Source organism: Lynx canadensis, chromosome D3 (assembly GCF_007474595.2).
Source record: "Lynx canadensis isolate LIC74 chromosome D3, mLynCan4.pri.v2, whole genome shotgun sequence".
Classification (NCBI taxonomy): Eukaryota; Metazoa; Chordata; class Mammalia; order Carnivora; family Felidae; genus Lynx; species Lynx canadensis.
In genome coordinates, this window is record NC_044314.2 from 48,356,162 (window position 1) to 48,369,916 (window position 13,755).

General features: G+C 41.0%; 1 protein-coding gene across 3 annotated transcripts in view; it reads left to right on the forward strand.

The window, feature by feature from the left end:
• Positions 1-3,565, forward strand: part of ANKRD29 (ankyrin repeat domain 29) — a 55,536-nt gene extending 51,971 nt beyond the window's left edge. For all 3 annotated transcript variants that reach the window (XM_030336841.1, XM_030336838.1, XM_030336840.1), the window contains one exon: positions 1,282-3,565. In XM_030336841.1, coding sequence (XP_030192701.1) covers positions 1,282-1,365 — 84 coding nt within the window. In that variant the 3' untranslated portion in view covers positions 1,366-3,565. The remainder of the gene's footprint in view (positions 1-1,281) is intronic.
• Positions 3,566-13,755: the final 10,190 nt, after the last annotated feature.

Consider the following 13,755-nt stretch of genomic DNA (forward strand, 5'->3'; position numbering starts at 1 on the left):
CAGATCTAGGGGTGCCTGGGTGGCTCAGTCAGTTAAGCGTCAGACTGCAGCTCAGGTCGTGATCACATGGCTCATGAGTTCGAGTCCCACGTCAGGTTCTGTGCTGACAGCTCAGAGCCTGGAGTCTGCTTCGAATTCTGTGTCTCCTTCTCTCTCTGCCCCTCCCCTGCTTGTGCTCTCTCTCTCTCTCAAAAATAAATAAACATTTTATAGGGCGACTGGGTGGTTCAGTCAGTTAAGTGTCTGACTTTGGCTCAGGTCATGATCCCACAGCTCGTGGGTTCGAGGCCCATGTCAGGCTCTGTGCTGACAGCTCAGAGCCTGGAGCCTGCTTCGGATTCTGTGTCTCCCTTGCCCTCTGCCCCTCCTCCACTCACGCTCTGTCTGTCTCTCCTTCACAAATAAATAAACATTAAAAAATTAAATTAGAAAATAAATAAATGAACATTTAAAAAAAATTTAAAGAAATACGCAAATCTATTAAACAATGCTACTCTTCTAACTTTTTTGTTTTGGAAAATTTGGTTGTTTTTCATTAATGTTATTTATGTTAGCCTATAGTGGATTTATGATTTTTAATGAATTAATATATTTTTAAATGTTCTTATTTTCATTTCTAATAAGTTAAAAACAAAAGCTCATTGGGGTCCTCAATAATTTTTAGGAGCATAAAAAGGTCTTAAGCCCAAAAAGTTTGAGAACCGCTGGCCCATAACATTAGCTGCAGTTGGTAAGGACTCACTCGTGAAATAAATGCCTAGACAATGTGTCTCAGCAGCATGAGAAGAAAGGACACACTGAAGCTGCTCTTGACCAGGCATCTCTTACTCTCTGAATGTTTCTAACTCTGTTTTCTCATCAAAAGATAACCTGTCCTGAGTGTCAGGTCCCTAGCAGACAGGCTGCTCCACATAATACATGAATTAAGTGTAAAGTATCAAATTTAACATTTCCAGTATTTACTGAGCACATACTAGATGCACCAGGCATTATGCCGGAAGTGAGGATATAGTGATTAAAATACGTGGACCCTGGCCGCCAGGAGATTACAATGTGTTAAGGGATATGGCTCAGAGAGAAAAAGAACTCTAACGATGAGATAAGAAAATAACAGGCGATATTTAGACGCTTAAAGGAGACCTTTAATGCCTTAAAACAAGAGTGAGTCCAGTGAGGTTGCTCATCAGCAGAGGAGCAAGTTTGGGTCAGGAGTCCCTCTTTGGAGTCCCTAAAACCATCCCAACTGTGGGAATTCACTAATACCTATCTTATCTTCTTTAGGCCAATGAACTTCCGGCAGAACTAACCAAAAACGAACGTATCCTGCGTCTCCTCCGAAGTAAAGAAGGACACAGGAAGAGCTAACTTAGTTCCATATTTGACTGAAAGATAGAAACCGTAATCACATTGTCCGAAAAGAAGTCACTTTTCAAATAGTGTTGGAAATTCCATTAAGAAAGGAAATGCTCAGAATGCCCTCCCTGGGTCCCTGACCAAGGAGCGCTGGGCTCTGTGCCCTGAGTCAAGAACAGAAAGGCTCAGGGACCCCTTGCCCTCACTTATGTGGGCTTCTCACACTGGCCTGCGCCCCCACTGCTGTGGGGCCTGGCAGATTCGTGGATTCCATAGAAACTCGTTTTACACTACACTAAGGTGGGTCTCTCAGTTAAACTCTAAGACTTAAACCCTTGACAAGGTTTAAGCAAGATGACAAAAGCCTTTAAAATACTGAAAGTTTGATCTTCAGTGAATCAAAGCACTTTTACTTTTGCATTAAATGTCAGTGTGCAAAAAGATACAGCTCCCTCATGTTTTACACATACATGTATGTCATGCCAGCGTAAAATGTTTTCTTCTCCCCAAAGGTTGTAGCCACGTTTATTCTGAATCAATGAAGTGTAAATTCACATTAAAAAGCCACTTCTGACATTCCACCATGTGATTTTCAAAGGTGGACTGTTGAACTATAAAGAAGACAAATTGTTGATTTGTGAGTTGATCCTCGTCTTATTCCAAACACATAAAAAATCATTTTTACCAAGAATCAATATTGAGGTACGGTGGGAAGCAAGTGGCAATTTGGGAAACGCAGAAAATTACAAGCCATGGGAAATTGAGGCTTGTCTCTTTGAGCTTTTATTTTGGTTCTCTCGTTGGGAATCCGCTTCCCATGCCATAACTAAGTAGACTTCCTATGCTGTGCAATCCTGAGCTCCCAGCACCACATTGCTTGACACAATGACTTTGAGGTCCTTGGATGAAATGTGATATATGCAAGTACAATACGTTTCTATTATATTGCAGGAGTATAAGTAATAAAAGACTGTTATTAGTATTTAATAGGTGTTCATCTATGCATGTTCTTGAGCTGATTGATTCCAAGAAAGAGACCTGAGTTTTATTGAATTATTCCTTGGAGGGGAATCAAAATTTATGTACAGTGCACTTTATAATCAATGGTGTCTAAATGCCTCAGTCAGTGCCTAATTGCACACGCTAAAATTAAACCGTCTTTCCATAATAAACCGTCTTTACCATAATAAACACTGATGGCATTTCTGGTATTTAAATACATCTTTAGTTTTCTTTTCATTTTCTGCTCTGGTTTCCAGGCAATGTTCTGGATGTTAAAGACATGTTAACGTGGAAGAAAATGTAATCCCCACCGTTTTTTTTAACCAACTTGCAGTGGTCCTGAAAGCATTATCCTTAAGCCAGTAAATGATCAAATATAATTTTTGAAATTAGAAGATACTCTCCTAAGGTTTGTTATGATTGATAAAATAATCAATCAACAGAAATCAGCTTATTTTAATCAATATCACAAACAAAGGCTGTAATGAGTCACCCACAGAGTCCCCAGGGATGCCTATAGCCTGACTAGCTATGCAACAACTCAACAATCTAATTTCGGGATAAAAATTTAGAAAGATCTGTCTGTATTGCTAAAACACCCAGATGTAAACCCTTTAGTAACTATAAAGCAGTGCCAATTTCCTCACTGACTTACTTAGCAAAGTACTAAGTACAAATGCACACTTTCCCCCATGGGAATTTCAGAAAGCTGTGTTCATTTTGAAGAGGAAAATAGTGTGGCCTTAAATGCTTTATATTTTTCCCCTTTTGTTAGCCCTTGGGCCAAAACTGATTGCTGATCACTGACATAAATCAAAACAGTATTGTGGGTACTGATAACAAAGTTCCAAAAGACAAAATGGGATGAAATCATGAACTTCATGTTTTCACTAAGATATGTTGTCCTTGGCCTATGTGTTGCATTGTTTCAAGTGGATAATGTTCTTGATCAACATTAGAGCTGTAAGAATGAATCCAGTAGCTTTAACAATATTTAATGGATTAAATATTTAACAATATTTAATCTCTTGCTATAGGTAAGAGATCTCTAGCCTAGAAGGATCAGGTTTGGTCTGGATGAGATTATGACATTATCCATAACAGGGAAGATGATTGTATTAACCATGCACCAAAAACTAAAGTCTGTTATTTGAAGTAAAATTGCATTTATTTTGCACACAGGTAGATGGTTCTTTTTTTTTTTTTTTTTGATGATGATGATTCTTATTTTTTTTCTTTTCTTTTTTTTTTTTTTTTTTTTTATCTTTTTTTTTTTTTTTTTTTAATTTATTTTTGGGACAGAGAGAGACAGAGCATGAACGGGGGAGGGGCAGAGAGAGAGAGGGAGACACAGAATCGGAAACAGGCTCCAGGCTCCGAGCCATCAGCCCAGAGCCTGACGCGGGGCTCGAACTCACGGACCGCGAGATCGTGACCTGGCTGAAGTCGGACGCTTAACCGACTGCGCCACCCAGGCGCCCCTGATGATTCTTATTTTATGTTCATCTAATTCACAGTTCAATGAGCTCTGCATCCTAAGACAGAACTAGCAATTCCTATGCAAATCATTTGTTAAGTGAGCCACAAAAGTGTTCATTACCTCCATTTGTTTGATGACATATTCCATGTTATAATTCAAAATAAACTTAATGTACTACCCAGCTTACCTTTGCTGCTCTTTCTTGTTTGTTTTTAATCAGAAGTTGTTTCTATGTGGTTTTTAATAGCATGGAATTTTAGAGTGAATGACTCAGTTTGTTGATAAATACATCGATATTTGAAATCCTGAGTCGATCTCTAAGCTTTACGATTTCATTATTTCAACTGTGGAGAACTTTTGTAATGATCCCATACAGTTTTTCATTCAGACAAAAATTCCTGGGATAATCACGGAAGATACTGAAAATAGAAACTTTTAATTGTACATTGTGATGACTCGATATCCGTAGACATTGTGGAAGGATTCCCACCATCTAGTTAATTAACACATCTATCACTTCATATATTGATATCTGTGTGTATACGTGTGTGTGTGTCTGTGTGTCTTAATTTCTATTTTTATAGCCCGTGATGCTACCGGCTCATTAGTCCTTTGCAGTGGCTCTTTTATCTGAAATCACTGATGGTTTTGCACAACTCCAAATATTTGCAGCTGTAACATCAGGAACCTGGAGAGCTCCATGACCATTCTAGCTTCCTCCCCTGCTGCACCCACCCTCTGCAACCAAAAGAAAGCTATGTCTCATCATTCTCCCACAGGAGGACACCTCATCAAAGGACAAGGGCACCCACAAATGCCAACTACGTGGAATCTCACAGAGATGCATTTTGGAGTGGGCCTGCTGCAGATTATAGGGGTAGGAAACTGAGGGCCTAATTTCACACAGTGGTTTTGGTACCACAATTGGCTGAGCCTCCCAGGTAGTGACCAGATGCAGTCTGCAGATCATTAATACTAGCATTGGAAACAGCAGCTAACATTTGTTGAAGGATTGTTATGTGCTAAGGACTTTACCAAGATAACCTCACGAAGTTTATCTGCATTTTTCTTATTTACCCCTGACAGCAACTCTATGAAATAGAGTTTCTATCCTATCAACATCTATCCTATTCAACATCATCCACCTGTTGCAGCTGAGGAAACTGGCTTTGGGAGAGAACCTCTGCATAGCTTTGGCTTGGTGCTATTCTCCAGCCTGGGAGTTTTGCTTTCTGTACCAGAGGAAAGCAAGGAGGGTGGTCCAGATGGAGCCACGGTTATAGCATCAAGGCAATGAGGGTTGTGAACACAAGATATATTTTTAAAAATATTTAGAGGTAGAGGGGTGCCTGGCTGGCTTAGTCAGTAGAGCATGAGACTCTTGATCTTGGGGTTGTGAGTTTAAGCCCCGTCATGGGTATAGAGATTACTTAATAAAATAAAAATTTTTAATTAAAAATTTTTTTTAATTTAGAGGTAGAGCTAATGATAATTGGTGATTAACTGAACATAGAGAGTGAGGAAAAGAGGGTTACAATTATGCTAAGATGTGTTGGGGGACCCTAAGACGTCCCCCAGGTTGGGTGATTTGCTAGAAAGACTCACTGGGCTCATCATGTGGTCATAGTCATGGCCAAGATTACAGCGAAAGGATATATAGCAAAATCAGCAAAGGGGAAGAGAAAGGGAGTGAAGACAGAGGAAACCAGCTGCAAGCTTCCAAGGATCCTCTTCCAGTGGATTCACACAGGATAAGCTCAAATCCTCTTGCAATGAGATGTGACAACGTTGACAAGTGTTGTCTACTGGGGAAGCTCATTAGAGACTCACGCAGGCTTTTAACTGGGAGCTGGTCACCTAAGTACCCTCTGCCTAACATTTGCCAAAATTTCAGACTTACAGAAGGAAAACAGGCACTCAGAATAAACCACATTGTCATGTACAAACAGTTTCAGCACAGTGAACCACTGTCATTTAGGGAAAGTTTTAGATCAGTGTAGGGAACTATTTGTGAGCTAAGTCCCCAGATACCAGCCAATGGCCAATCTCGTAAGCAAAACTTTCCAATTAACTTTCTGTTAATTCTTTTCTGTATCCAAGGTTTACACAGTGGATGGTGACAGTTCCATGTTAGCAAACAGGGAAGAACAACAGCAGAGTTGAAGTGGAGATAGAGCATTTAGACAGGTTCAGTTTGAAGAATGTGTGAAATAGATTCCAGGAGATAGTTGGAAACAGCAGCTTAAGGTTTAGGACAAGACTTACTACTGATTTAGCCATCATGTAAGTAGAAGTGATTGTCAAAGTCATGGGATGAATGAGATCCCCAGGAAGACTCTGGGGAGAGGGGGAAAAAACTGAGAAGGAATTTGGAAGGAAAAAGCGAAGTCGGCAAAGAAGATAAAACGGACAATAGTGGGGAGTGAAACAGAGATCAAGGGAGGAGAAAGTCAAGGGAGGCAAGGAGAGCAGGCATCCATGGACTCTTCCTTTCATGAACTATTTCTCTGTAGCATGAATGCTGTTTATCAGCATTTTACCAACAGAACTTCTTTCAAAATTGGAGTCAATCCTCTCAAACCCTTCTACTGCTTTCTCAACTAAGTTTATGGAATATTCTAAATCCTTTGTTGTCATTTCAACAGTCTTCACAGCATCTTCACCAGGAATAGTTTCCATCCCGTGAAACCACTTTCTTTGCTCACCCATCAGAAGCAACTGCTCATCTGTTCAGGTGTTATCATGAGACTTCAGCAGTTCAGTCACATCTTCAGGCTCCACACCTAATTCTAGTTTGCTTGCTAATTCTACCACATCTGCAGTGACTTCCTCCACTGAAGTCTGGAACCCCTCAAAGTCATCCATGAGTGTTGGAATCAACTTCTTCCAGATGCCTATTAATGTTGATATTGTGACCTCTTCCCATGAGTCACAAATGTTCTTAATGGCATCTAGAATGGTGAATCCTTTCCAGAAGGTTTTCAATTTACTTTGCCTAGATCCATCAGAGGGAATCACCAGCTATGGCAGCTATAGCCTTATGAAATGTATTTCTTAAGTAATAAGTAAAAGTCAAAATCGCTTCTTTTTTTTTTTTAATTTTTATTTTATTTTTGACAGAGAGAGACAGAGCACGAGAGGGAGAGGAGCAGAGAGAGAGGAAGACACAGAATGCAAAGCAGGCTCCAGGCTCTGAGCTGTCAGCACTGAGCCCAACATGGGGCTCAAACCCATGACCCATGAGATCATGACCTGAGCCGAAGTCAGATGCTTCACCAACTGAGCCACCCAGGTGCCCCCAAATTACTTCTTGATCCACAGGCTGCAGAATAGATATTGTGTTAGCAGTCATGAAAAAAACATTGATCTTGTTACCTAACCAATGTGGGTCCGCTCCTTGATGAGTTATGGACAGACTACACCAGGTGGGGTTCCCTCACAAAGTCCTTTTTATTTGCACAAATAAGGAGATCATGTGGAATGACTCCTCAAACAAGGGTGAGCAGTTTCCTTTTGTGAGGGCTCGGGGTGAATATTCAGAGGAGATTTTAACATTATGATAAGAATGACAAGCTGAGGTAGCTTAGTAGGGCACCTTCTGATTCATCTGAGCAGGCATAGTCCTGGGATCTACTTAAATGTTTCTTTTCCTGTTCCAGCAATTTGTTAGTTTCTAAAAGATGAAATTGATAGAAGTTTCTAGGAGTTTCCTGAGTTCGGGGAGTCCGAGGGTTACGCCAGTGACAATCTCATAGTCCATCAGAGTTCTTGAGTGACCAGGTGCATTGTCAATGAACAGTAATATTTTGAAAGGAATCTTTTTCTTCTGAGCAGTATGTCTCATCAATGGGCTTTAAACATACAGTAAACTATGTTGTAAACAGATGTGCTGTCATCCAGGCTTGGCCGTTCCATTTGTAGATTTAGCATCATTCTTCAGGGTCCTAGGATTTTCAGAATGGTAAATGAGCACTGCTCCGACTTAAAGTCACCAGCTGCGGTAGCCCTTAACAAGAGAGTCAGCCTGTCCTTTGAAGCTTTGAAGCCAGACATTCATTTCACCTCCGTAGCTGTGAATGCTCTAGCATCTTCTTCCAATAGAAGGCTGTTTCATCTACATTGAAAATCAGTTGTTTAGTGTAGCCACCCTCAGTAATGACCTAGCTAGATCTCCTGGGTAACTTGCAGCAGCTTCTACATCAGCACTTGCTGCTTCCCCTTGCACATTGATGTTATGGAGAGGCATCTTTCCTTAAACCTCAGGAACCACCCTCTGCTCGCTTCAGACGTTTCTTCTGCAGCTTCCTCCTCTCTCAGCCTTGACAGAATTGAAGAGAGTTAGGACCTTGCTCCGGATTAGGCTTTGGGTCTAAGGGAATGTTGTGGCTGGTTGGAGCCTCTACCCAGACCACTTAAACTTTTTCCATAGCAGCAGTAAGGCTGGTACGCTTTCTTATCATTTGTGTGTTTATTGAAGTGGCACTTTTAATATCCTTCAAGAACTTTTCCTTTGCATTCACAACTTGGCTAACTGGCCCAAGAGCCTATCTCCGTTTTTAATATGCCTTTCTCACTAAGCTTTATTATTTCTCGCTTTTGACTTAACGTGAGAGACCTGTGACTCTTCCTTTCACTTGAACATTTAGAGACCACCATAGGATTATTAACTGGCCTAATTTCTTTTTTTTTATATATATATATGAAATTTATTGACAAATTGGTTTCCATACAACACCCAGTGCTCATCCCAAAAGGTGCCCTCTTCAATACCCATCACCCACCCTCCCCTCCCTCCCACCCCCCATCAACCCTCAGTTTGTTCTCAGTTTTTAACAGTCTCTTATGCTTTGGCTCTCTCCCACTCTAACCTCTTTTTTTTTTTTTTTCCTTCCCCTTCCCCATGGGTTCCCTTAACTGGCCTAATTTCAATATCGTTGTGTCTCAGGGAACGGGAAGGCCTGAGGAGAGGGAGCGGGCAGGGGAATGGCCGGTGGGGGGAGCAGTCAGAACACACACGACATCTATCAGTTAAGTGCACTGTCTCATAAGGGAGCAGTTCTTGGTGCCCCAGAACAACTACAACAGCAGCATCAACGATCACTGATCACAGACCACCGTAACCAATAGAAGAATAATGAAAAAGGTTGAAGTATTGCAAGCATTACCAAACTGTGACACAGAGACACAAAGTAAACAAATGCTGTTGGAAAAAGCAGGCCACACACTTGCTTGACAGAAGGTTGCCACAGACCTTCAATTTGAAAAAAAAAAAAAAAAAAAAAAAAAAAAAGCAGTATCTGTAAAGCATAATAAAGCAAAGCACAGTAAAATGAGGTGTGCCTGCCATTGGGCCACACAATAGACATTCGAGATCTGTGTGGTGCAGAATCGATGGGCCTGTGAGTTAATGTTTTACTACTTTCCTGGTAAAACTGATAAAACTACTTCCTGATAAAACTACGTTTTATCTCTGCTGGTCAGTTGGTTTAGTGAGTGTTATTTCACTGGGACAAGACGCTAAAAAATCAGCGCATAGAACCACGTGGAGGCCCCACTGTGACCAGAGCCAACCATGTTGGGATTTTGCATGCCATTGTCCAATGTCAGCTCAAGCCTGTACTTACCTGTGTTTCAAATTATGGAGAAAAACAAACAAAAAGAAAAGCAAGCTATGTGCTCTGTAGAAAAAAATTAGAATAATTTATTTCACATGCTGCTGGCTGAGGGCCCAGCTTGTGTCCTCAAACTGCTTAACATACCAAACACAGTAAGATAAACCCAAACAAACAGAGGTGGTTTCTCCAGGCTCTCCAACTGTACTTAGCCCTCTGTTACATTCTTGATGCATTAGTAGGTCTGGAAAGCCTTAGAATCTTTTCCTGGTGCCCTCACTTTTATTGTGAGTAATACTTTAAAGATGATTTTAATGTTTATTTATTTTTGGGACAGAGAGAGACAGAGCATGAACGGGGGAGGGGCAGAGAGAGAGGGAGACACAGAATCGGAAACAGGCTCCAGGCTCTGAGCCATCAGCCCAGAGCCTGACGCGGGGCTCGAACTCACGGACCGCGAGATCGTGACCTGGCTGAAGTCGGACGCTTAACCGACTGCGCCACCCAGGCGCCCCTAAAGATGATTTTAAAATACAAGTGAAGTTGGAGCACCTGGGTGGCTTAGTCTGTTAAGGGTCTGACTTCAGCTTAGGTCACGATCTTGTGGTTCATGAGTTCGAGCCCCACACTGGGCTTCTCTGCTGTCAGCACATAGCCCGCTTCAGTTCCTCTGTCCCCCTTTCTCTCTGTCTTTTTGTCTCCCTCAAAAATAAAAATTAAACATAAAAATAAATAAAATACAAGTGAAGTCATGTTTTACCAGTTGAAGGAGGCTAATTAAAGATCTTCAGATCTTACATGCCCTGTCAGCTTTGTCTCTGTCAACAGAAAGACTTCCTCCTTCTCTCTCTGTTGTCTTCTGTCCTCCCTTCACTAGGAATTCACCCTCTTATTTTTATGTTTATTTTAGTGTTTATTTATTTTGAGAGAGAGAGAGAGAGAAAGCATGAGCATGGGAGGGACAGAGAAAGAGAGAGAGGGTGAGAGAATCCTAAGCAGACTCCATGCTGTCAGCACAGAGCCCAAGTCAGGGCTTGGTTCTATGAACCATGAGATCATGACCTGAGCTGATATCAAGAGTCAGAGGCTTGACTGACTGAGTCACCCAGGAGCCCCTCACCCCCTGATTTTTCACAAGGGAAATGCTGCTACAACTTCCACTTCCCACAGTTGAACTTTTAAGAAAAGTCATAGAAAGGAAGTCTCCAACGTATAGGAGTTGGACTTGCTATTTGGGGAAAGATTAGACCCCAAACATCCAGGCAAAGGAAATTAACTGTGTCATGTGACTGAATCCTACAGAGCAGGGAATGCCAGTGTGAGACACTGACAGACAAATTTCAACTTATCCCCATTTGGTAGCATCTTCTCTGCATGGAAGTCACAACCCAGGGCTAGACTGATCACCGACTCAAGTGTCCTTACTAGAGAGAATGTTTTACCCTAAGTCTGACCAACAATGCCCCATTTATGAGTCAGTTAAAACCGCTGGCACCAAAGTCATGAGTTATAGCTGTCAGCTCTTTTAAATGAGGATGTCTGTAAAATTCAGCTTGCTTAAGTATGGGGTTTTAAAAGTCTATTACGGAATCCAAAAGAACTGAGCGCATATTTCCAACAAAAAGGCATGTGCCAGAATGTTCATAGTAAGTTCATTGATAACAACTTAAACTGGAAATAACCCAAATATTGGCATGGTATTTTTATACCATAGAATACTACTCAGCAATAAAAAGGATGAATTACTGCTCTGAACAACGTGGACGAGTCTCATACCCACACAACCGACAATGTTGAGTGAAAGAAGCCAGGCAGAGTATGATTCCATTTACTTGAAGTTTAAGAACAGGGAAAACCAATTCATGGTGACAGAAGTCAGAATTGTGGCTACCTCTTGGTTGGAGAAGGGTGATGATATTGACTGGGATGGAGAAGGGTGATGATATTGACTGGGAAGCAGCCTAAGAAAGCCTCTGCCGTGCTAAAAATGTTCTGTAGCCTTCCTCTGGGTGGTGGCTACACAGACCTGGGGTAACTAGCCCCCAAGAAGGCCTCCTATGCTTCCCTTCTAGTATTCTTGTGCTTATGTAGTTTTCCTGCACTGTATCAGGACTGGTCTGTATAATCAGTAGAATATGGCAAAGCATAGCCTGACAGGAGAGGGGTATGAGGAGGTCATCGTCTCCCTCTCCCTGTGTTCAGCTAGGTGACCTTACTATCTACAGGTGCTTCTTTTAGGGCCAGCTCTAGCTGCTGGTCCTGGACGTTTTTTTCTTTTCTTTTCTTTTCTTTTCTTTTCTTTTCTTTTCTTTTCTTTTCTCTTCTCTTCTCTTCTCTTCTTTTCGGCAATCCATCAGTAAAACTTACAATGTCTGTGAATGCTACAGGGCATTCTATAACATTAGTAGCAAACACGGGACCAGCTTCTCCATCAGGCACAGTAGACAGAGTGCCTAGGGCCTCTGTATACTTTTAAGTTCACACAAAAATGTTTTAATTTATATTTCTTTTAACTAGAAGAAAAATAAGAATGCAATCATAATGAATATGTAATCATGAAGCCAGCTTGTATTATATTTGTCTTTATACCAAGGCAGTTGTAAAATGTAACTTTAAATGGTTGTTTTGGAAGGAGAAAGGGGTACCCAAAAACAAAGGTGCTTAGGGCCCACAAAAGTCATAATGCAGCCCTGAGCAAAAGGAGGGGTAGTATGGACTGAATGGTGACCCCAGATTCCCACATTGAAGTCTTAACCCCCAATGTAAACATAGTTAGAGATAGGGCTTTTAGAAGGTAATTATTAGGCTAAATGTGCTCATAAGGGTGTGGCCTTAATCCAAGAGGGCCATTGCCTTTATACAAAGAGGAAGAGATTTCTCTCTCTCCACACACATGTACCTAGGAAAGACCTCTGTGAGCACTCAGTCAGAAGGCAGCTGTCTATGAGCACCTGGGTGGCTCAGTCAGTTAAGTATCCAACTCTTGGTTTCTGCTCAGGTCATGATCTCATGGTTGGTGGGACTGAGTCCAGAGTGGGGCTCCAACCTGACAGCACAGAGCCTGCTTGGGATTCTCTCTCTCCCTTCCTTTCCCTCTGCCTTTTCCCGGCTGGCACGTGAGCTAGCTCTCTCTCTCTCTCTCTCTCTCTCTCTCAAAATAAATAAGAAAGAAAGAAAGAAAGAAAGAAAGAAAGAAAGAAAGAAAGAAAGAAAGAAAGAAAGAGAAAGCAAGCAGCTGTCTAGAAGCCAGGAACTGGGTCCCCACCAGAAACCTAACTGGTCAGCACCTTGATCTACTTCTCAGTCCTCAGAGCCATAAGATATAAATTCCTGTTGTTTAACCCACCCAGTCTAAGGTATTTTGTTATGGCAGCCTAAGCTAATCCAGGGGAAAAAGTAAAAAAAAAAAAAAAAAAAAAAAGTAAGCGAAGAAGGCCTGGGTCCATTAGCAATGGGCTCAGATATCACCAGGTGAAGTCAGTTGTATCCTACTACCCCAAAGACCCAGGTCTGTCTTCATTTCCTCTTATTGAACTTCAGCCTTCAAAGTAGAAGCCAGGCAAGCTCAAAATCTGTGCCATAGCTAGGCATTCTTTTTTCTTTGCCCACTTATATCATTGCCTGCTTTGAAGTTTTTAAGTCAGCAGGGGAAAAAAAATGCTTCTATATTAGAAGGATTCAAAGGTATTTTCTTGTAATAAAATTTTATTAACATGAATATACTACTCAAAGCACATCCCTAATCTAGAAGATGAGGTATAGTCAATGCTTAGTCAATGAGGTAACTGATGAGAAGGTTTAAGAATATGTTTTATGGAGGACAGTGTGATCATCTGTGTTGAAATACATTAAGAGGTCAAGTGTGATGACAGGAAAGGGGTGGTCATTAGATTGGGCAACCCAAAAAACCAATAACTTTCACAAGAGCAGGTGTCCCTATGATTATCTTGGCTTTGTGGGAAGGAAGGGAACTGTATCCTTATATCACTCCTTACAGCAAAATAATTCCAGATCATGATTTCCATGGAATCATTAAACTTTGGGGGAAAATATGGAATAATTTTTTATAATCCCACAAACTCATAAATTAGTAAAGTATCTGCGACATATATGCTAGACAAATAGGTTAATTTTCTTAATAAATGGACAGCTTTACGAGTCCATATGAAAAAGAAAATAATACAAAATAAAAAACAGGAAAAAAACAAAATCATTTATAAATGTATGAAGATTCTTAATCTCACTTATAATTAATCTCTCTTATAATCTCTCTTATAATTAATAAAATACAAATTAAAGCATCACGAT